The sequence below is a fragment of the Hyla sarda genome, chromosome 1 (assembly GCF_029499605.1).
Source record: "Hyla sarda isolate aHylSar1 chromosome 1, aHylSar1.hap1, whole genome shotgun sequence".
NCBI lineage: Eukaryota > Metazoa > Chordata > Amphibia > Anura > Hylidae > Hyla > Hyla sarda.
This window is the reverse complement of record NC_079189.1, coordinates 417,551,703-417,572,824: the sequence shown is the minus strand read 5'-3', so window position 1 is coordinate 417,572,824 and position 21,122 is coordinate 417,551,703. Positions and strand designations below refer to the sequence as shown.

General features: G+C 40.8%; 1 protein-coding gene across 1 annotated transcript in view; it reads left to right on the top strand.

The window, feature by feature from the left end:
* TRPV4 (transient receptor potential cation channel subfamily V member 4) overlaps positions 1-21,122 on the top strand; it is a 121,311-nt gene that overhangs the window by 30,819 nt on the left and 69,370 nt on the right. Inside the window, exons 2-4 of the mRNA XM_056528863.1 lie at positions 6,219-6,617; positions 14,964-15,136; positions 17,144-17,296. Coding sequence (XP_056384838.1) covers positions 6,235-6,617; positions 14,964-15,136; positions 17,144-17,296 — 709 coding nt within the window. The 5' untranslated portion in view covers positions 6,219-6,234. The remainder of the gene's footprint in view (positions 1-6,218; positions 6,618-14,963; positions 15,137-17,143; positions 17,297-21,122) is intronic.

Sequence of the window (21,122 nt, the reverse complement as noted above, 5' to 3'; positions counted from 1 at the left end):
GGCTATTTGACCAAGAAGGAGGGTGATGGGGTGCTGCGCCAGATGACCTGGCCTCCACAGTAACCGGTCCCGAACCCAATCGAGATGGTTTGGGATTAGCTGGACCGCAGAGTGAAGGCAAAAGGGCCAACAAGTGCTAAGCATCTCTGGGAACTCCTTCAAGACTGTTGGAAGACCATTTCGGGTGACTACCTCTTGAAGCTAATCAAGAGAATGTATGTGCAAAGCAGTAATCAAAGCAAAAGGGGGCTAGAACCTAGAATATGACATATTTTCAGTTGTTCCACACTTTTTTGTTATGTCTATAATTCCACATGTGTTAATTCATAGTTTTGATGCCTTCAGTGTGAATCTACAATGTTAGTCATGAAAATAAAGAAAACTCTTTGAATGAGAAGGTGTTTCCAAACTTTTGGTCTGTACTGTATGTGTGGGTGTGTGTGTGTGTGTGTGTATGTGTATACATATATTAGTGTGTGTGTGTGTGTGTGTGTGAAATTTTATTTTTAGTACATAATGGGTTCAGCCATCTTGCCTTAACTGTCTTAACAACATGTAGAGATAGAGGCTGACCCCTGAGCTTCTGTTAGCCTGAATGGTGGTAGATCCTGTGTTATCTATACACCTGTCTAAAAATGTAATTTAAACAATAGGTTATTTTCTGAAGACACATTCCCTTTTAACTAAGTTTTCTTGCCAGTATTTATCACAAGATGACACATAAAGCAGAAATGAAAATGTCACAAGAGAACCGAAATAAGCTTCCTCTAGCAACACTAGCCACGTAAATTCTTTTGTCTGCAGGCCCAGACCTTGCCAGTCATGTTATGTACATTGCAGTACAACTCCTTTTCATAACCGGTACTTGCACAATGTAGTTCTTCTTTCTAATAGACTGCACATGTATTGTGTACTGCTGTCTGTGTGAGTTCAGCTAGAAAACTTTCTAGCAATGATTGGGTTAATTGACCACGTAGCAAGCATTCATTCATTTATTTGGAATATGTAATTTGTGTTCATTGGTATGTAGCCTGCTATACAATAATATACCTCTGGATAGAAAACTATGTCTATCATTTAGTTAAGTCTTTTTTTCTCTCTAATGCTATAAAAGCAGTTTTAAGTGCCTACAAAATGACATGCTTGTGTATATTTATAGTGAATATGAAAGGGGGACTGTTTTGAGCTGCATTTAGGCTCTGCTTCTAACCACATCTGGAAACATTTGCACAGTGGCTTATAGTATAGTCTCTAATGAGAAGCTCTTACAAAGACAGCCTGGTAGTGAATCCTCGCCTGTGGACCAAACCGTAACATTTTCTGGTATTTATGGTATTGCACGAAGTCCATTCTGATACACATACATTGCCTTAAAATGTATCTATTTAATGTTCATTATAAAACAACATTACATTACATTGGAGTAAATGAAGTTTTTTTTTTTTTTTTTTTTTTTTTTTTAGCCATTTTTCCTAACCAGTGTACCTTTAGCCTCTGGCTGTCTGAGCATGCTGGGAGTTGTAGTTTGTAACAGCCGGAGGCACACTAGTTGGTGGTCTACACAGATGCTGAACCATTAGTAAGGAATGTGGCCTAAAGGAATATTCCAGAGAGCATAAATATGCCACAAAATACACTGCAGAAATTTCGAGAGTATCCCTAGATTTTTGCAGTGTATGTTGGCTTTTTTGATGCAGATTAGCTCCACTTAAATATGCTAACCTGAGTAAGAACAGAGTCCGATGTCAGTAGTCCAGCAGCCACTGAGGAACTGTACTACCAGTGATACATAACTATTCAATGAAAGAGAATCTGACTGCTTCTTGACCTGCACTAAGAGTACACAGGGTTAGGCCCCTTTCACACTAATGGCATGTTCCCGCAAAATTTCCCGTCATTAACTTCCGTCACAAAGTCCAAATAACGTCTGTTAAAGAATCCCATTCATTTCAATGGGATTTTTTGACCATCCTTCATGATTGGTTTTGTCACGTTATGACTAACGTCCGTTATTTTTCATGGGGCAAATAACGTTGCATGCACTAATTTTTGTCCCATCAAAAATAACATTGGAATAACGGACATTAAAATTTTTAACATTGAAGTCTATTGGTGACGTATGTTCACAAATGAGATCCATTATTGCCCATTATTTTTACATTCCGTTATAATCCGAAATTGCTACTGAGCATGAGTACAGCATCACAACCAGAAGGGGTTAAAACAGACTTAAAATGACGAACTATGATGATGCATGATGGATGAAATAATGGGTGATAACGGATGGAACATGTCCGTTACTTTGACAGAATGCCCATTAAAATAACGGACATTGGTCATCCATTATGTTCAGTTATTGTATCTATTTTTTTATGCAGAATAATGGGTGTCGGAAGGCAGGAACATGATGGTAGTGTGAAAGAAACCTTATAGGGGGAGATTCATCTTATAGGGGGAAACCTTATAGGGGGAGACCTGTACTGGTAACGTCAACCAGTTGCCCATTGCAACCAATTATTTTTCCTTCCAACGAATATGTAGGAAATCAGCTCACCAAAGGTTACAGAAGAAATCTCAGCGAATGGAATGCCACTGTGCAGGTGTTCAATCCAAATTAAGAAAGTAGTCCAGCACTAGCTTTTCCTGGGTTACGCATCAAGCTATATTCCTGCACTTGGTACCTGTATTTGCTATTTTGTGGATTTTACTGCATTTGGAATAATGATGAAACTTTTATACCTCTACTCCTGCTAGCGCTGGAATACTTTCTTAATTATTTTCCTTCTTTCATTTGTGAAAAGACCTCTGAAAAATAATATAAGTGATCTGATTGGTTGCTATGGGCAACTGGTCACCCTTTCCTCTACGCAGATCTTGATGAATCTCCCTCATAGTGTAGATGAATCTGAGTAAAATGTGGTCCCGTTCGGTTGATATATGGTGTATTATGCTTCATTGTTAATGTTTATTTTTTTCTGTGCGGAATGTAGGTCGGGCACCCCTTCCATCATCCTCTCTATTCCGATATGCTCTCCCTCAAAGTGGTCACATGGGTGAAGAGTCTATAAATATTTGGGAGATGGGAGGCGTTATAGGAGCAGAGGGGATGAGGCAAGGTAGCTCTGAATGATGGCTCCCGCCTCCATTGTACACAGAAGAAAATTTACATATTAGCAATACTGCCTAGGGTAACGTACGAATATTGGGGGAGATTTATCAAAACTTGTACAGAGGAAAAGTTGCTGAGTTGCCCATAGCAACCAATCATATTGCTTCTTTCATTTTTGAAAAATGAAAGAAGTGATTTGATTGGCTGCAATTCAGCAACTTTTACTCTGGACAAGTTTTGGTATATCTCCCCCATTGTGTATATGCAGCATATTTTAGGCTGCGCAAAATCTGCTGCGCAGTCGGGATGCTCTGTGTGCGCAGTGAGGTTTGGTGGTGGGCTCAGTACGCCGCTGTGATTGTAAAGAATGGGCCTGCGTCCAAACCTTACTGCACACAGGGCTTCTGTGGGGAAACCCTGTGTGTCTGTAATTTAAAGGAAATCTGTCATCACCCGCACAAACCTGTTGGTACAGGCTTATAGTGCGGGTGATGATACCTATCCCCAATCTGTAGTCCTGTTCTTCCGTTATCCTTCTAATTCAGGCAGCGGGCTTGGTGCACTGGCAAAGCTCCAGGAGCACGCTGATGTCACCGCTGTTGCTTCTTCACTGGGCCCGGCTATGATTAGAGGAAGCAGCAGCAATGACATCAGCGTGCTTCTGCCATGCACCAAGGCTGCTGCCAGAATAAGGAAGATAAAGGATGAAAGGGGTCACGCTCCGGGGACTGATTACAAACGGGGTGCCGCGTGCATGATCACAGGCGTCCAGCTGCGGGACTCCCGCGATCAGGCATCTTATCCCCTATCGTTTGGATAGGGGATAAGATGTGTAAGCACCGGAGTACCCCTTTTAAGACAAATGTATCTGTATGAAAAGCTAGCACCTGGTTCTGTAGCCACCAAATCCTACCACAAAAAAGAAAAAAGGGAAGGTGATCACATAGGTAATACAGACAAATAAAGCCTTATCTGTATTTGGTGGCCCAGTACAGGAGTTGCACCCCTGTACCCTTGCTGCCCTGTCTGGCAGACTTCATCCAGTGATCCCTGAGCCCCCCTACACCTGTCTCCTATATACATTCCCTTAAGTTATCCAGTGTATTGTATATAAAATGTTATATACCTTTAATGCAGTCATGTGATTGTAACCAGGGAAGGTACCAGTGACCATGTGACCTACAGGGTGACCTATGGGACCCCTCCGGAGTCTCCCCCATATAAGCCCTTGGTGGAGCCTCTTCAGTCTCTTTGAGTCTTTGCTGAGATTCAGTGCAGTCAAGTCATGTCAGAGAGTGTCTGGTGTCCTATAGAGGCCTAAAGTCTACCACACAACCACGGATCCTAAAGTCCATTGCCCCACAGGTCAAATCAAAGTCTGGTAAGCTATAGAAAGGGGTGAAGTCAGATATAGTCGTTCATAGTCAAGTCAGTCCAAGTCAATCAGTCTCCAGTCAGTGTGGCTCTTGCCACAAATTGTCCTAGTCCACCATAAATCCCAGCAAGCCCTGTGGTCTGTGAAGTCACTGGTCACCTATGTGGACCTGGCTGAGCTGTATAGACAGTTACACATGTCTGAATCAATAAAGCTGCCATTCCGTAACTTGGCATCTGAGTCATTATTGCCCCCATGCCTAGCCCAGGATCCAGCGGTATACCTTCGAGTGGTGTAGAGGATAAACCACGCCCTGGTGTCACGAACACAAGAGTTAAATGCCAGCTGCCCCTAGGGTAATTCCATCTGCCCTCACCACATGTACAAGAAGGTTGGGGGTTCTGTACTGTATGGTGTACCAGGTAAAATAGAGGTGCCTGGTGTCCAAAAAGAGCAGAAAGTCCCCTTTTATGTTTGTACTACACTTTATATAGTGATAAAGACAAGGAATAGTGATATTATTTATACACTTTGGCATTTCTCAAACTGTGTGAGAGAACAAATAGTGATTTTTCCCACAGGAACCAATCACAGCTCAGCATTCACTTTATCAGAGCTCGTTAGCTGAGCTGTGATTGGCTGATGGGAGAAAATCACTCATTTTTTCTCTCACACAGTTTGATAAATCTGGGCCTTTATTCTTTATAAAATACTCCTTTAAGTGGACCTATCAGTAGATAGCTTGTTAATATATAAATGAACCTCCAGTGCCCATTACCTCTAAGGGTACATTCACATGTGCGGGTTACCAGCTAGTTTTCTGTAGTGGAATCTCTGCAGCCAGAAATCCGCATATTACATTGACCTTAGTGGAGGTTTGTTGGGGATGTTTTTTTGCTGCGGGAAACTCGTGGACAACCCACCCATGAGACTGTACAGGGACTGGATTTCCACTTTTCAACTTGGCAGTTTTTCGAAATACTGCCAAGTACAAATCCTGCCTCACCCTGGGCTCTTGCCCTGCATGGGATAGCCCCTGGGCACAAAGAGGCTGCTGACAAGACTGAATTAGCCACTGTATTTCAGTAGTATTTCTGCTGTCCCTGACCCTATTCAGCACTCTTTGAAGTTATTTGAACAGTTTTAGTGCTATTATATCATGGTGTAGGGCATTTTTATTTAGTGTTATAGCACTATATGGCACCATTTTGTTGACATTTTATGGGGAGTGTTGTTTGCACATTAAAAGGTTTGTTTGTGGTAAAACATTTTTTAGCTGTAAAATCCTGGAGATAGGTACATGAAGTGTGTTGTAGAGTCACATGACTGCAATTTTAGAGATTTGCTATCTATATATGTCTGGCTGCTTCATATAACATTAGTGTGCCTGTCTGTCAGTGAGCAAAGTATTGGCAAAGGTGCAGTGGATGCTGCAACCCCTTTAGTACATATATAGTGCAATACAGTAAATACTACTATAGTGAGCGTTCCTGATTTTCTATAGGTGTATATTTGGTTAGTACTTTTTATGGATGATGTTTTTTATAGTTATGACATGAAAATAATAACAATTTTATTTACAGTCGATTAATTGCATTGATGGTTTTTCTAAATGTCACACTAGATGCACTTACAGGATATAACGTGTACATTTATCATTTTACCTGAAATAAGAAAAGCCTTGTGATTGCTCTTGAATAAGCATTTTTTTAATTTTTTTTATTGCTACTCCAGATATTCAAAGTGAAGTATGACAGATCCCTCAAATCTCCATAAACAAAGTGCTCTAGACATTGATGACAGTCAAGGAGATGATGCCTCATCAACACATAATGACACTTTCCCTCTGTCTTCCTTGGCCAACTTGTTTGAAAATGAAGAGGGGGCAGTACCCGCAGAGGTGAATCGGACTCCGCAGCCCCCTGGAGATGGCAAACAAAACCTCAGGATTAGATTTCAGGGTGCTTTCAAGAAAGGTATTTCAAATCCAATGGATTATTTGGAATCAACCATTTATGAATCATCAGTGGTGCCAGCACCAAAGAAAGCACCTATGGACTCCTTGTTCGATTATGGGACTTATCATCACCACCCTACAGAAAACAGACGAAGACGAAAGAAGATGGTTACTGAGTAAGTCTTGATGACCTATTTTTAATGCTATTTGTGATTTCAACTTCTTTTCCCGTAACCATGTTTGTTGGCGTAAAGCAATAAACATGAAATTTAGCTTGTCGTCCATACATTTAGCATGTACATGTGCTTACATAATTGAAAACATTTATATAAGTAAACATGTGAAGTGTTTTGCTGAGCACATGCCCCAAAAATATGCATATACAATTGAATATATTTACTATTGACTTGCATTTCCATTGCATACAGTTGTAAAATAGGTATACTAAATTAATTATTAGTATAATGTGCCATTCTGTTTGTGCACATAAGGTTTATAAAAGTCTATTGACAAATTAGATATTATACATTTGGAATTTTTTCATATGAAGTTGCCACCAGCTGGTGCCAGAAAGTTACAGATTTGTAAATTACTTCTATTAAAAAATCTTAATCTTTTCAGTACTTTTTAGGGTCTGTATACTACAGAGGAAATGGTTTTCTTTTTGGAACACAGTGCTCTCTGCTGACATCTCTGTCCATTTTAGGAACTGTCCAGAGCAGCATATGTTTGCTATAGGGATTTTCTCCTACTCTGGACAGTTCTTAAAATGGACCGAGATGTCAATAGAGAGCACTGTGGTCGTGATGTAACCATACAGTTATACAGGTGCAGAGCATAAAGCCGGGCATAGCATAAAGCCGAGTATAGCACTGTCCAGATGAAACCAAAGGCAGAATAACAATAACTTTCAGTGGTGACTGATCCAGTTGTAGTCACTCACTTTTTAGTTTTTTTCTATCCGGCCCAGATGACTACGAGGAGTACTCATGACTGCTGAGGCCTCTTTGGTTCTCACTTCTGTAGCCCATCTCAGACCTCTCTACCCCTCATCCTTTAACACTGATGCTCTGCTGCTGCCAGAAGTGCCCCATTACTGTACCTAGAGTACTGCACAATGATCTCAAATGTTATATTATCCAGATAATAGAGCCTGAGGTTGCAGACACAAATGAAAGCTAGGGCATAAGCAGAAAATGCCGGGCCCATCAGACACAAGACCAGACACAAAAAAATCCTAATTCTTATACTCATGGAAAGGTGGAGGGATCATTTTTATCTTGTGTATGGCCAACTTTTGGGTGTACTTGCATACGTTGTACTTGACATGACACAGAGCATATCCACATATCCACTTTACATAGATTGCTTGGATTAGAAAACATTTCAGGCATTTCATTCTGCCCCCTACACATACCTGTTGTATCCTCCCTTTGGAAGGGGAGCAGAAATAGGAGTTGTGTAGGATATATCTTACAGTGCTCATAGCTTCAGTTCAGATTGATCAATGTCCATTCATACAGTGTTATTCCAATGCTTCTGTACTAAACCTTTCAGTTACAGAAAATGTTAATGTGTTAAATGGGTTTAATTCTGTCCGGTCATAAGCTTATTCCACTGACATGTTGGAAACATGGTGTTATTTCCCAGACCTTTACCGTACAGTATTTTGGCAGTTTTTCCTGAAACTGTGTTCTGACTTCCCTAGAATAATAGATTTAGTGCTGTACACCCATCTTAGTTGTGTTCTGTGGAAGAACACCTTACTTTTTTGCAGTTTGTGTATAGTATTACAGCTATAGTTTGCAATGAATGCTTTATAGTCTATCATCATCATGTTAACAGGAAAATCTGAGCTTGATATATATTTTTGTAGAAAGAGATTCAGTATAAAGGGCCTATCACACTTCGGAAATTCAGCTCGAAATTTCCAGGAGGAAATTTGGGGAGCATTTTGCTTTTGCTGCACAGTTCACACTGTGGAATAGGAATTATTTTCCCACCATTTATTTCCAGTAAAATTCTACATGAAATAAGAGCTGATTCCGTGAGCGTGCAAGTGGAATTCCACTTGAAATTACTCCAAGCAGAAATTCTGTAGTGTAAACAGACCCTAACATGTACTGTAATATAATTAATTGAAATTCCTGTCCTGTCTATTCCTAGGAGTCCAGTGGACAGTGCCACTTATTGATAGGATCCCCCACTGGACTCCTAATGGAGAGATCAGAGATTTCATACTCAATCTTTTCCCACAAAGATATATATATCAATCTGATCAGTTCTTCCTGCTCTATAAGGTGATGCTGATGGATTACATAGCGTTTTCATGGTGACGGGTTCCACAGTTCTCTTGGCTTGGCTCCTCAGACCTGCCTTTCTCACCTAGAGCTTCTGGAATGCTGCTGTCCAGTTCTTAAACTGATGATCTAGTGTAAAAATAAAGATCAAAGTCCTTCAGTTTATCGTTTGCTGCTAGAATGTAACACCTTTTTATAAGGTAGCTACCGAAAGATGAACCTGATTCATGTGGGCCAAACATATGGGAATCAACAGTGACCACACACTGATATTTGTCCATGTTCCTGGAAATGTTACAGTTCTGTACACTGATGGCCTTTCCTAAAGGTGGTCCTGTGGTCCTTTCAACACAATAGCACATCCATGCTCAGCCCCATCTATTTAATATTTGTTAACTATTGTAGCTATTAAGTTTTTGTTTAAAAAAAAAAAAAAACTTCTGTGGGTGGCCATATGGGAGGTGCGTATACACACACTTCTGCGGGAAGGCTATCCCATGCATCCACTACTCGTCCTGATATTACTGCATAAACCTTTAATATGAAACTATGTCCCCTAGTTTTGCTTCTTTTTAATATACTCTCCTTTACTGTGTTGATTCTCTTTATGTATTTATGTTTCATCTTTCTTCCAAGCTATACATGTTAAGATCCTTCCTGGTAAGTTTTTTTTTATCCTGCAATCTACAAATATAAGGGAGTCAACTGACTGCGGACTGTAATAAACTTCTCGTAGCACAGCCCCTCATCCCGTGAGAAAAGTGAGTGATGCATACAGAACTTTATCTTTGTGTATCCTGCCTTGTCTAGGCCTCTTAGCTGTACAATAGAACTCACTCTCCCACCCCCTGATAATATTGAGATGCTCCTCATCCTGTGCCTATTTATACAGTATAGCTGACAAGTGGGCTACAGAAACAGGAAGGGTTACTGCTCTAATGGCCAGTGTGGATAAAATAAAAATTAGGACAAAAAACTAAACAAAAATAAAAGTAAACCAAATATGATGTATATAAATGGGATTTTATATAATTTGACATTTTATAATAATATAGTCCCTTTTACAAAATAATACTGGCTCTAAAGGACCTAGTTGCCCACTTAACAAGTTAAATGAATATTACCTGTCCTCTAACTGCCACCTACTAAGAGAATGGGATGGAAGAACCCCCATTCTGTTGATAGATTTTTTTTTCCCCCCAGATTTGAGAACTTCATCTTAAAGGGGTATTCCAGGAATTTTTTTTTTTTGACTATGATACAGTGGCTGTAAAGTTAGTGTAGTTCATAATATAGTGTCTGTACCTGTCTCTAACATCTGGTCTCGTATTCTTATGTGATCTTTGCTCTGGATGTTCATTTTTAACAGCATATGAAATTACTCCTGTCTCTGGTATTTCCCAGGATGCAGTGCAGCCGAGGCCTGACATCACTAGTCAGCTAATGACAGGGAGCCTGTCTGCTTCAATGGGTGGAACAGCTGGAGGCACCATTATTAGAAAGCACTGACCTTTTTCATAGAATCTAGCTTGTTTGTTGTTCAATGGGTGGGGTGGCTAATGTGTGGGAGGTAGGAAAGTGGAATTTTGGGATTTGTAGTAAAAAAGAGAACTTCAACAGGAAATACAGAGGTTCACAAAAAGAAAGCCACAGTATTGTGGTAATCTCAGAACATAGCCATTTAACCCAAAGACAAGCGCAGATCCTTCCTAAGCATGTCCATTACTGTCTGCCAGGTAGGTGCTAAAATAACCTTATGGTGGAGAACCCCTTTAGGCCCCTTTCACACTACAGGGATCATCCAGTAAAAAAAACCTCCGTTATTACTCCAGGCAAAAAGTTCTGAAAACGGCCGTCAAAAAATCCCATTCATGTCAATGGGATTTTTTGAGCATCCTTTTGCATCAGGCATGTCTGTTTTTACTAATGTCGGTTATTTTTGCCGGCGCAAAAGACTGTGCATGCACTAATTTTTGGTCTGGAAAAAAAATGGTGAAAAACCGGATGTTAAAATTTAACATTGAAGTCTATGGGAACCGGATGATCAAAAAAAAAACATCCGTTATCATCAGTTATTGTCAGGTTTTTTAACTTCCGTTTTTTTGTACTGAGCGTGCTCAGTACAGCTTTACAAAAAAAGGTCAAAAACCTGATTTAAAAAACTGATGTAACTGGTGATAACGGATGAACAACATCAGTTTTTTTTAAAGAAAAAAAAAACCCATAAAAAATAACAGATAAATGGTCATCAGTTATCATGCGTTATTACCAGTTATTGCATCCGTTTTTTCTTTTTCATCCGTTATTGTAAAATAACGACAGTAAAAAAGCAGGATGATACATGTAGTGTGAAAGGGGCCTTAAAGACAATTTATGGCATATTCTCTGGATATTTGCTTCAGTTCAATTCAAAATGCCTTTTGTCACCACAAGGGATATACAGAGTTTTCTCCAGATTCTCTAGTGCACCTCTTTATTAAGACGTCAGCAATCTCAACTATCTGGCAGATGTACACATCAGATAGTAAGTTCTGAAAACTACAGCATGTTAACAAGTTGTAGGATAGTAGTAGCGTTTAGTTAACTACATTAGTTGTGCCATGTAAACAGACTAGATTAGTCATAGTGTCCATAAAGTAGTGTTGATGCTCCAGTACTCACACATTGCCTTCATATATAATTACTACCACTTTGTGGTACAGTTGTGGCAGCCACACAATAATTGTGTTATTGCCTACCACATAGTAGTGCAAGGTTATGCTGAGTTTTACGTCACAGTTTAAAGAAACTACCGTATTTGTCGCCGTATAAGACGCTGCGGCATATAAGACGCACCCAATTTTAAAAGATTCTGAACCAAATACAATGTAAAGTATAGGACAGTTATCTTCAACCTGCGGACCTCCAGATGTTGCAAAACTACAACTCCCAGCATGCCCGGACAGCCGTTGGCTGTCCGGGCATGCCGGGAGTTGTAGTTTTGCAACATCTGGAGGTCCGCTGGTTGAAGACCACTGGTATAGGAGGTAATACTCACGTGTCCCCGCCGCTCCGGACCCGTCGCCGCTCGTCACCGCTGCCCTAGATATCGCCCTCTGTCGCTGTGGCCGTGTCCCCGTCCCTCCGGAACGTCTCTGCTGCCAGGTATCCTCGCTCTCCATCGTCGCCATCACGTCGCTCCTATTGGATGATGGGACGGCGTGCGTGACGATGTGATGACGACGAAGAAGAGCGCCGGCCATGCAGGGGATCCCGGCACAGAGCAGTAATTCGCCGATCGGACACAAAGGAGGCAGGTAAGGTCCCTCCCGGTGTCCTGTAAGCTGTTCGGGACGCCGTGATTTCACCGCGGCGGTCCCGAACAGCCTGACTGAGCAGCCGGGTTAGTTTCAGACGCGGCGGTCAGCTGTGATCGCCGTGTCTGAAGGGTTAAAACATGGCATCACCGCGATAGGGGATGTCCTGTATTAGCCGCGGGTCCCGGCCGTTGATGGCCGCAGGGACCGCCGCGATATGACAGGATTTTAATGTGTATTTGCCGTATAAGACGCACCAACTTTTCCCCCCCCAGTTTTGGGTAAGAAAAATTGTGTCTTATACGGCGAAAAATACGGTAGCTTCATGTATACTTGGGTACTAGAGTGTGAGCCAGGTATAGGAATTGTAAGACACCTACTATAAATAGACTGTGTAAATTGCAGAGATGTAAATAAGACTTATACTTTTCAAGTGTATAAAAGCATACATGCATGAACATCCACTACTAGTTAATGATATTATATATGTATATTTTCTATTTATCTATTTATTTTTTGGATATGCTTTGGATATGGCTGTGTAACATTTGTCCGATAACATTATATTTAGTCTTGTATTTATATCTGCAATTTGTAATAAAATGATAAATATATATATATATATATATATATATCTTTATATATATATATATATATATATATATATATATATTTATAATGTCTCGTAGTTCTTTAACTTGTTTTCAGAGTTTGCTTAAAAATGTTATGGTGCCGCACAGTGCATTAGGAATGCCTGCATCCTGAAAGGTTACATTATATTCTTGCTGAGCTAAAAAGGAAGGAATATTCTTATGAAATCAATGTGTATATTTTTGTTGACTTTTATTAGTAGGGACTAAAGGGATGTCAAGATTAGTATGTGTTTTATATCCTTTTTCATCTATCTCCTCTTACTTTGTTCCATTTAATTAGTTACCTTGACTGTAGAGTCAAATGTATTCAAATCAACTGGTGCCAGAAAGTTAAACAGATTTGTAAATTACTTCTATTTAATAATCTTATTTCTTCCAGTACTTATCAGCTGCTGTATGCTCCAGAGGAAGTTATGTAGTTCTTTCCAGTCTGACCACAGTGCTCTCTGCTGACACATCTGTCCATGTCAGGAACTGTCCAGAGCAGTAGAGGTTTGCTATGGGAATTTGCTTCTACTCTGGACAGTTCCTGTACAGACAGACAGGTGTCAGCAGAGAGCACTGTGGTTAGACTGGAAAAACTACACAACTTTCTCTGTAGTATACAGTGGCTGATAAGTAATAGAAGACTTAGGATTTTTAAATAGAACTTCTTTACAAATCTGTAAAACTTTCTGGCACCAAAAACCCTTTGTTTTCCACCGGAGAACCCCTTTAACCCCTTAACAACATAGGACATAGATGTAAGTCCTGGCGCCCTGGTACTTAATGCACAGGACTTACATTTACGTCCCGTATATGTCTGTGAGCTCACGTCATGCATCATGAGTGTTGCTCACGTCATGCGTGGCAGGTCCCGGCTGCTATTAGCAGCCATGGACCCACCAGTAATGGTGCACATCAGCGCCTCAGATGCCATGATCAAACAATGGCTTCTGCGGGGATCCAATCGTCCATAATGGCGGACGGAGGTCCCCTCACCTGCCGCCGAGCAGACCAGAGAAGAAGTTTGCCGATAACGCCGGTCAGTGCTATGCCCTATGCTTAGCACTCTACAGTATTAGCAATCGAATGATTGCTATAAATAGTCCCCTATGGAGACTATTAAAGTGTAAAAAAAATAAAATAAATTTGAAACATCCCCTCCCTAATAAAAATGTAAATCGTCACATTTTCCGACTTTACCCCCAGAAAGTGTCAAAAAAAATAAATAAATGAATAAACACATTTGGTATCAATACGTGCATAAATGTCCAAACTATCAGAATATGTTATTGATCCCATAAGTTGAACGGTTAAACAAAAAAAGTTAAACAAAAAAAAAAAAATGTCAAAAATTGCAGCTTTTTTTGTCACATAATATTCCCCACAAAAATTACAAAAAATAATAAAAAGTTTCATGTATGCAAATGGGGTATAAAAAAAAGTACAGGTCACGGTGCGAAAAATTAGCCCTAATACCGCCGTTTATATGGAAAAATGAAAAAGTCGTCAAAATAGAAGGATTTTTTTTAAAGCGGTACAATAATAGAAAAGTATGCAATCCGGGGTATCATTTTAATCGATTTGACCCACAGAATAAAGAAAAAACTTCAATTTTACTGTAAATTGTACAGTGTGAAAACGTAACCTTCCAAAATTGAAAAAATTTTTTCTTTTCTTTTCAATTTCTCCACACAAATTGCATATACATTTTTATGGTTGAGTGAGTGATGTCAACAGGTTGCGCAAGGACAACTGGTTGCGCAAAAAACAAGCTCTCGTACTAGTTTGTGGATGAAAATATAAGAGTTATGATTTTGAGATGGTGAGGAGGAAAAAATGAAAAATGCTAAAAGAAAATTGTCTGCTTCCTTGAAGGAAATCTCCAGCAAAAGACAACTTATCCCCTATCCACAGGATCTCGTGCACAGGGCCACAGCTGACGCCTCCAGCACTGCCTCCCCACCTCTCCCATAGAACTGTATGGGGAGGGAGCGTGGAGGGGGCGTACCGTCGACCTTAGAGAGGCCGACGCTACGCACATTAGCCGCTCACATAGAATGGCAATGTGGGGGCCCGTGCAGGAGATCGCGGGGGTCCCAGCAGTCGGACCCCCCGAGATCAGACATTTATCCCTTATCCTGTAGGGCAATAATACTTATTTGGATTTCTATTTTATCCCGGCATGAGTATGCAATCGTTCAGAAATAAGGTTAGAATATAATATAACTATTTCCTATGTATGGTGTCTTGTCTGCTTCAAAGTATTAATGTCACCTTGTTTCTTCCAGGAAGGATAACCAGAATTCTCAAAACTCAAGTCCTGACCCCCCTCGAGTCATCAAGATGTTTAATAGACATATTCTTTTTGACGTAGTGTCAAGGGGTGCCACCTCAGAGCTGGAGGGATTCTTGCCTTTTTTGTTGTCTCAGAAGAAGCGAATGACAGATGAGGAATTTCGAGGTTAGGTGCAGACCTTTAAAAGTTGTCCTGTGTATCTTTAACTTGGGTCAGTGATGTTTAATCTGCAGGAATCTTAAGCTTCTGATGTAAGCAAATTCCAGTGTGCACTTGTGGAGTCATTGTAACCCATTCATGTCCAGTAATGGACAAGCATTCAATTTGTAAATGTACAAATTATTTATTTGTAGAGCACAATAAGAACAAAGGTATCTTTGCAGATGGGAAGAATACATTACATTATATTGATTGATATTTACACACATACTAACCAAATAAAAGGCTTTTGATGTTATTAAAATCGTAGAATGTTATTGGTGCTTTTACAAATATAACTCAGTAAGTGCTTTATACCTCAGGAGAACATGATCCACCTTCTTGTGGATTCCGTGTGGAAAAGCTGCAGATCAGCCCTACTGAGCAGATCTGCTGGCATATCAGAGTGTCAGTCACAGATAGATTTGCTGTAGGAAAAACCATGATCTCTACACTTAAGGATTTGATGATGATTTAGGGCTTTGTTCTAAACCTAAATTCTTGTTAAATCTGCTAACATTCTGCATGCAATGAACAGCCATTGTCTGTATGCACCCAGAGGCCGCAGGCCGCTGTATGAAGTGCGCAGAGGAGCTAATTGCACAGGCCAATGGGCGGCATCAACCCCTTAGATGGCGTGATCAAAGTCTAAAGCTGGATGGGCGAAGGTCTTACTAGGCTCCATTCCATCCTTTCGGTGCACCCGTAGTGCAGGCATCTTCAGCAGCCTGAAGCTATGGAGCACTGATAACACTGATCAATGCTCTGCTATGGCATAGCATTGTTCAGTATATGCAGTTGAAAGATTGCATGTAATAGTCCCCTATGGGGACTTAAAAATAGTGAATAGAATGTGAGAAAACGTTAATAAATGTATATAAGACCCTCCCCTAATAAGTTTGACACTTCCCCCTTTTCCCATTTTTTATTTCAAATAAAATAATGCAAACAAAAATAAACATATGTGGTATAGCCATGGGCGGAAATATCAGAACTATTAAAATTCAAACTAGTTAAAGTGATCAAAAAGTCTCATCAAAGCCAAAATGGTATGAATAAAATCTACAGATATGGCGCAAAAATAGCCCTCCTACAATCTCATATGCGGAAAATAAAAGGGGAAAAGGGGAAAAAAAGGGCAATTTTAAGCACACTTATTTTTGTACAAAAAGTTGTAATTTTTATTAAAGTAGTAAAATAAAACCCAATAAAGATTGTGTATTGTTGTGTTGGTATGGACCTACAGAATAAAGATAATGGCCCAGATTTATCAATCTGCCTGAAACCCTAATTGTCTGTTTTTTTTTTCCCCCAAAGCAACCAATCACAGCTCAACTTTCACTTTACAAGAACTTGTTAAGATATGAATGCTCAGCTGTGATTGTTTGTTATAGGAAAGGCCAGACAATTAGATTGACAAATCTTCCCAAATGTGTCATCTTTACTAAAAATGGAAGCCCTCAAAGTAGCAAAATTTCATCCCATTTATTTTTTTGTTTTTTTCTTTCAGCATACATTTTGTGGTCAAATTAGTGATGTTATTACAAAGTACAATTGGTGTTGCAAAAAACAAGTCCTCATATATGTCTGTTGATAGAAAATTGAAAGTGTTATGACTATTATATGTATATGTAGCCAACCCCCCCCAAAATAGGATATTTTAGGACTCCCTTATAACACACACAGATTTAGGCTATGTTCACACCCCAGAATTTCCTCATGGATTTCCGTATGAAAATTATGCATGTGTTTACAGCCTTTTTCAGTATTCATGTGGAATTCACGTGGAAATTTAGCATGAATTCCGCAGCCTCATTATCTGTCCGGAATTCCGCATCTTTCTGCAGGAATTTCTGGCATTTGCACATAACCTTACAGTTTACTGAATTATCTAATAGTTTGTTCAGGAGGTGCTGTGTAAAGAGAGAAAAGAAAAAGGACTCAGGACTTATTCCCTCTTTTTTTCTTTCCTAGAGCCGTCAACGGGGAAGACGTGTTTACCCAAAGCTCTGTTGAATTTAAATGGAGGAAAGAATGACACCATCCCAATGCTGATTGATATTGCCGAAAAAACTGGAAATCTCCGTGAATTTCTCAATTCCCCTTTCCGAGATGTATATTACAGAGGTATATAGAAATCTGTGTGGTATGGGGTGTGAGATGCAGGGCAGATAGAATTACCCTAGGGGCAGATAGCATTAACCCTTTGTATTTGTGATGCCAGGGCGTGGTTTATCCTCAATACCATCCAAAGGTATACCACTGGATCCTGGGCTAGGCACGGGGGAAATAATAATGACTCTGACACCAAGTTACGAACAACGGTAGCTTTACTGAGTGACAGATAGTACAGTCTATACAGTTCAGCCAGGCCCACGGAGGTAACCAGTGACTTCAGAGACATTAAGGGCTTGCTGGGACTTGTAGTATAACAGGACAATTTAGTGCAGGCCACGCTGACTTGACAGATGACTTTGACTTGACTGACTTGTGACTGACAATGCTGTGACTATGGCTTACTTGTAGCTTGTGGCTGCAGACTGGACTTGAGGTCTCCTATGACTCCAGACACACTCCTAGACTCGACTGCACTGGACCTCAGCTTAGCAGAAAGAGAAGAGACTCCTCCAAGGGCTTTTATGGGGGGAGGAACCCATTGGTCACCCTTATGTCACCTGGTTACTGATACCTCCTGGGTAACAAACACATGATAACTCACATGACAACTGAAGATTACATGGGAACATTTCTTAAAGTTATAACAATTCGTTACACACTTTACAGAATAATAAATAGCAACACATATGTACATGAGGGGAAGGGTGTAAGGGGGCCCAGGGGACACTGCAGGGAGGCTGCCTGACAGGGCAGCAAGGGTACAGGGTAACAACTCCCATACTGGGCCACCACATCTGCGTACTCTGCAATGGTTCCTCACTAGTTCATTTGTGTTGAAATAATAGACATAGATGTTGATTTTTCTCTGAGTGGGTATATCAATTTAATATACTTCCCTTTGCCATATTATAGCTGCACATTTGTACTTATAGAAGCCAAAATGGCCCAAAGACTATTTGGCTGCAGACTCCTAGTTAGGTGCCCAATGTATTTGTGAGGAGCATGCTCTTCCACCTTCCTCCTGTTTTCCAAGCACAAACAGTCTAATGGTTAAAAGACCTTGGCATCCTGGCTTCAACAGTTCAAAATGTTATAAAGAAGTTTTCTACTTATGGAATAGTCCAGAAACTTCCAGGACATTGTGGAAAGAGGAAAATCGATGAAGAAGCGCTTGCAAAGGGTGGTTTGAAATGTGGCAAAGAAACCACAACTTCAAGCTCTGATGGTGACATTGACATTTTAAATGCATGTATGACCAAATGCCAATGAGAACCCCACTTCTTACAGAAAGGCATAAAAAAGACTAACTAAACGTTGCCAAAAGTTACATAGACAAACCACAGTTTTTCTGCAAAATTTTTCTATAAACAGATTAAACAATACTACAGCTCCTTGGCAATGCAAACCACTGTAATGTTTTTATGTGACAAAAGTGGTAAAAGCAAAGTTCACCCTACTTACATTGAAACATAAAGGCTCTGGGTGTTTTGCTGCCTTTGAGACTGGAGGCATTGAATGTGTTATAGGAACAATGAAAGCAGAGGATTATGTGGTGTCCCGGTACCGTATTGCATACCGTACCTTGTATGGTGGTCCCCAAAGTCAGAGTTACTACTTTCAGGTAGGGTCCTCCAGGTGGGACAGCCCCTAGTCGCCTCCCCCTTCTCTAATTTTATAGTGTTTATGTGTAAATATGTAATAATGTATATTAATATAATTACCTTTATAGCATCGCAGGACCTTCGGTCATGTGACTATGTTAATTCCTTTGGGTTATGCTTTAGGACCTTTCAGAGGTCACAAGGTGTAGTCAAATGTCAGACCATGATCTTTTGTTCAGATAATTGACAGAAGTTTTGGACCAATCAGCTTAAGGCCAGCCTCTGCCCATATAAGGGAGCTGCAGCCAATGATCGCTCTCTTGGGTTCCGGATCATTGGAGAGTTGAGATCTGCGTAACTTGCAAAGATAACCCTAGGCCAGAAGCCTGCCAGCCTCAGCCTGAATTAAACCGTGAGTCCTAAACTAAATCCCCGCTAAAGCTAGCGTGACTAATGGACCGAAACTAAATCCAGTTGAATAGGCGCATATCAGTCTCCGGACTTTAAAACGCTCAAGGTCCCAACCACTGTCAATATCTAAGAGACTTTGCTTGTAAAGAGACTGTTCCTGTTATAAATCCTGCATAAAATCTTCAGTAAAAGTTTCAACAGTTTTTAGCAAACTCTCAGGTTGTGGACATTCACTTATTTAATACCTCCCTACCGCTCTTGGGACGGGTGGCGGTAGGACAAGCATTACAGAGGAGCCCACACTCTGGCTTCACGAATAGAAAGGGTTAAGCAAGCACCCTTTAGTAACTGCACAGCTACACCCCATATACCCTACAACCCCAGGCTACCACAATTATCAGAGCATTGTAGAGAGAAATGTGCTCCCAAGTGTAAGGAAACTAGGTTTGACTTGGTCCTACAGCACAATAAAGACCAAAACCAAGCATCCAAAAGAACACAAGAATGGTTTAGAATCAGAATGTACAGAATCCTGGTCTAGATCCAACTGAAAATCTTAGAGCTGAAATTTGCTCTTGGGAGAAGAAACCCTGCAGACATTCGAGAGAATTGTGATGGGGAGAGTAAGAATCTACCAGCAGACAGGTGCTAAAAGCTCACATATGGCTACAAAAAGTTTACAGGCAGTCATTGATGTGCCACAAAGTATTAGGGAAAGATATCTTTAATTTATTCCATCTCATATTCTATGCTTTTATGACTGAAATGTTGACTGGTCAGTTTTTTTGTTGAATGTATATAGACATGCTTTTAAAATATTCAGGATACAAAGTTGGTACATATGCACCTATTTCTGAATCTAGGGCTGGGCAGTATGACCAAATGTGTGTATCACGGGATTTTTTTAACTTTTGGTGGTTCCACGGTATATAACGGTATACGGCGCTGGCACTCTGTCCTGTGCGGTAACCCTATGTCTGGGCTGCAAAAGGTAAACAAAATAAACTTTAACGCACCTTACGCTGGGGATGTGAACGTCGGAGAGCTTTCAGCCGATCACCGGCCGCAGCAATGTTCCACCTCGGCCGGTGATAGGCTGAGCCCACTGTCATGTAAGAAGCCAGCTTCTTACATGATAGTGGGCTCAGCCTATCACCGACCGAGGCGGAACATCACTGTGGCTGGTAATAGGCTAATGGCTGTCCGACGTTCCCATCCCCAGGAAACAAGTGAGGCCGGTACCGGTCCAACGGGAGGTGATTTAAAGTTTATTTTGTTTATTTTTTGCAGCCCGGGCATAGGCATGCCGCACAGTATAGAGCAGTGATCTCCAACCTGCGTACCTCCAGATGTTGCAAAACTACAGCTTCCAGCATGCCCGGACATGCTGGGAGTTGTAGTTTTGCAACATCTGGAGGTCCGCAGGTTGGAGACCACTGGTATAGAGTGTCAGCGCCGGCAGGCGCAACAAATAGGACAAGGAGGGCAGCACATACGGGCGACATTTGATTAGTACCCTGATGGGGACAGTGCTGGGCTAATGATTAATTGGGGGGGGGGATGGTAGAACAGCGCTCGCATGTCACATAGGATTAGTGGGGACAGCGCAGCGCTGGGCTGACTCATTCATTCCTGAGGGGGAGGGGCCAAACCAAAATTGCGGTATGGGTTAAAATTCATATTGTGAAGCACAAAAATTTCGGTATTCGGTATGAAACGGTATGCCACCCAGCCCTATCTGAAGCGATCGATATTTTTTTTCTCAAACAATCAGAGGTCTCAGTTATGTTGACCAGGACTATAAATATCTAGTGCTTCCGTCT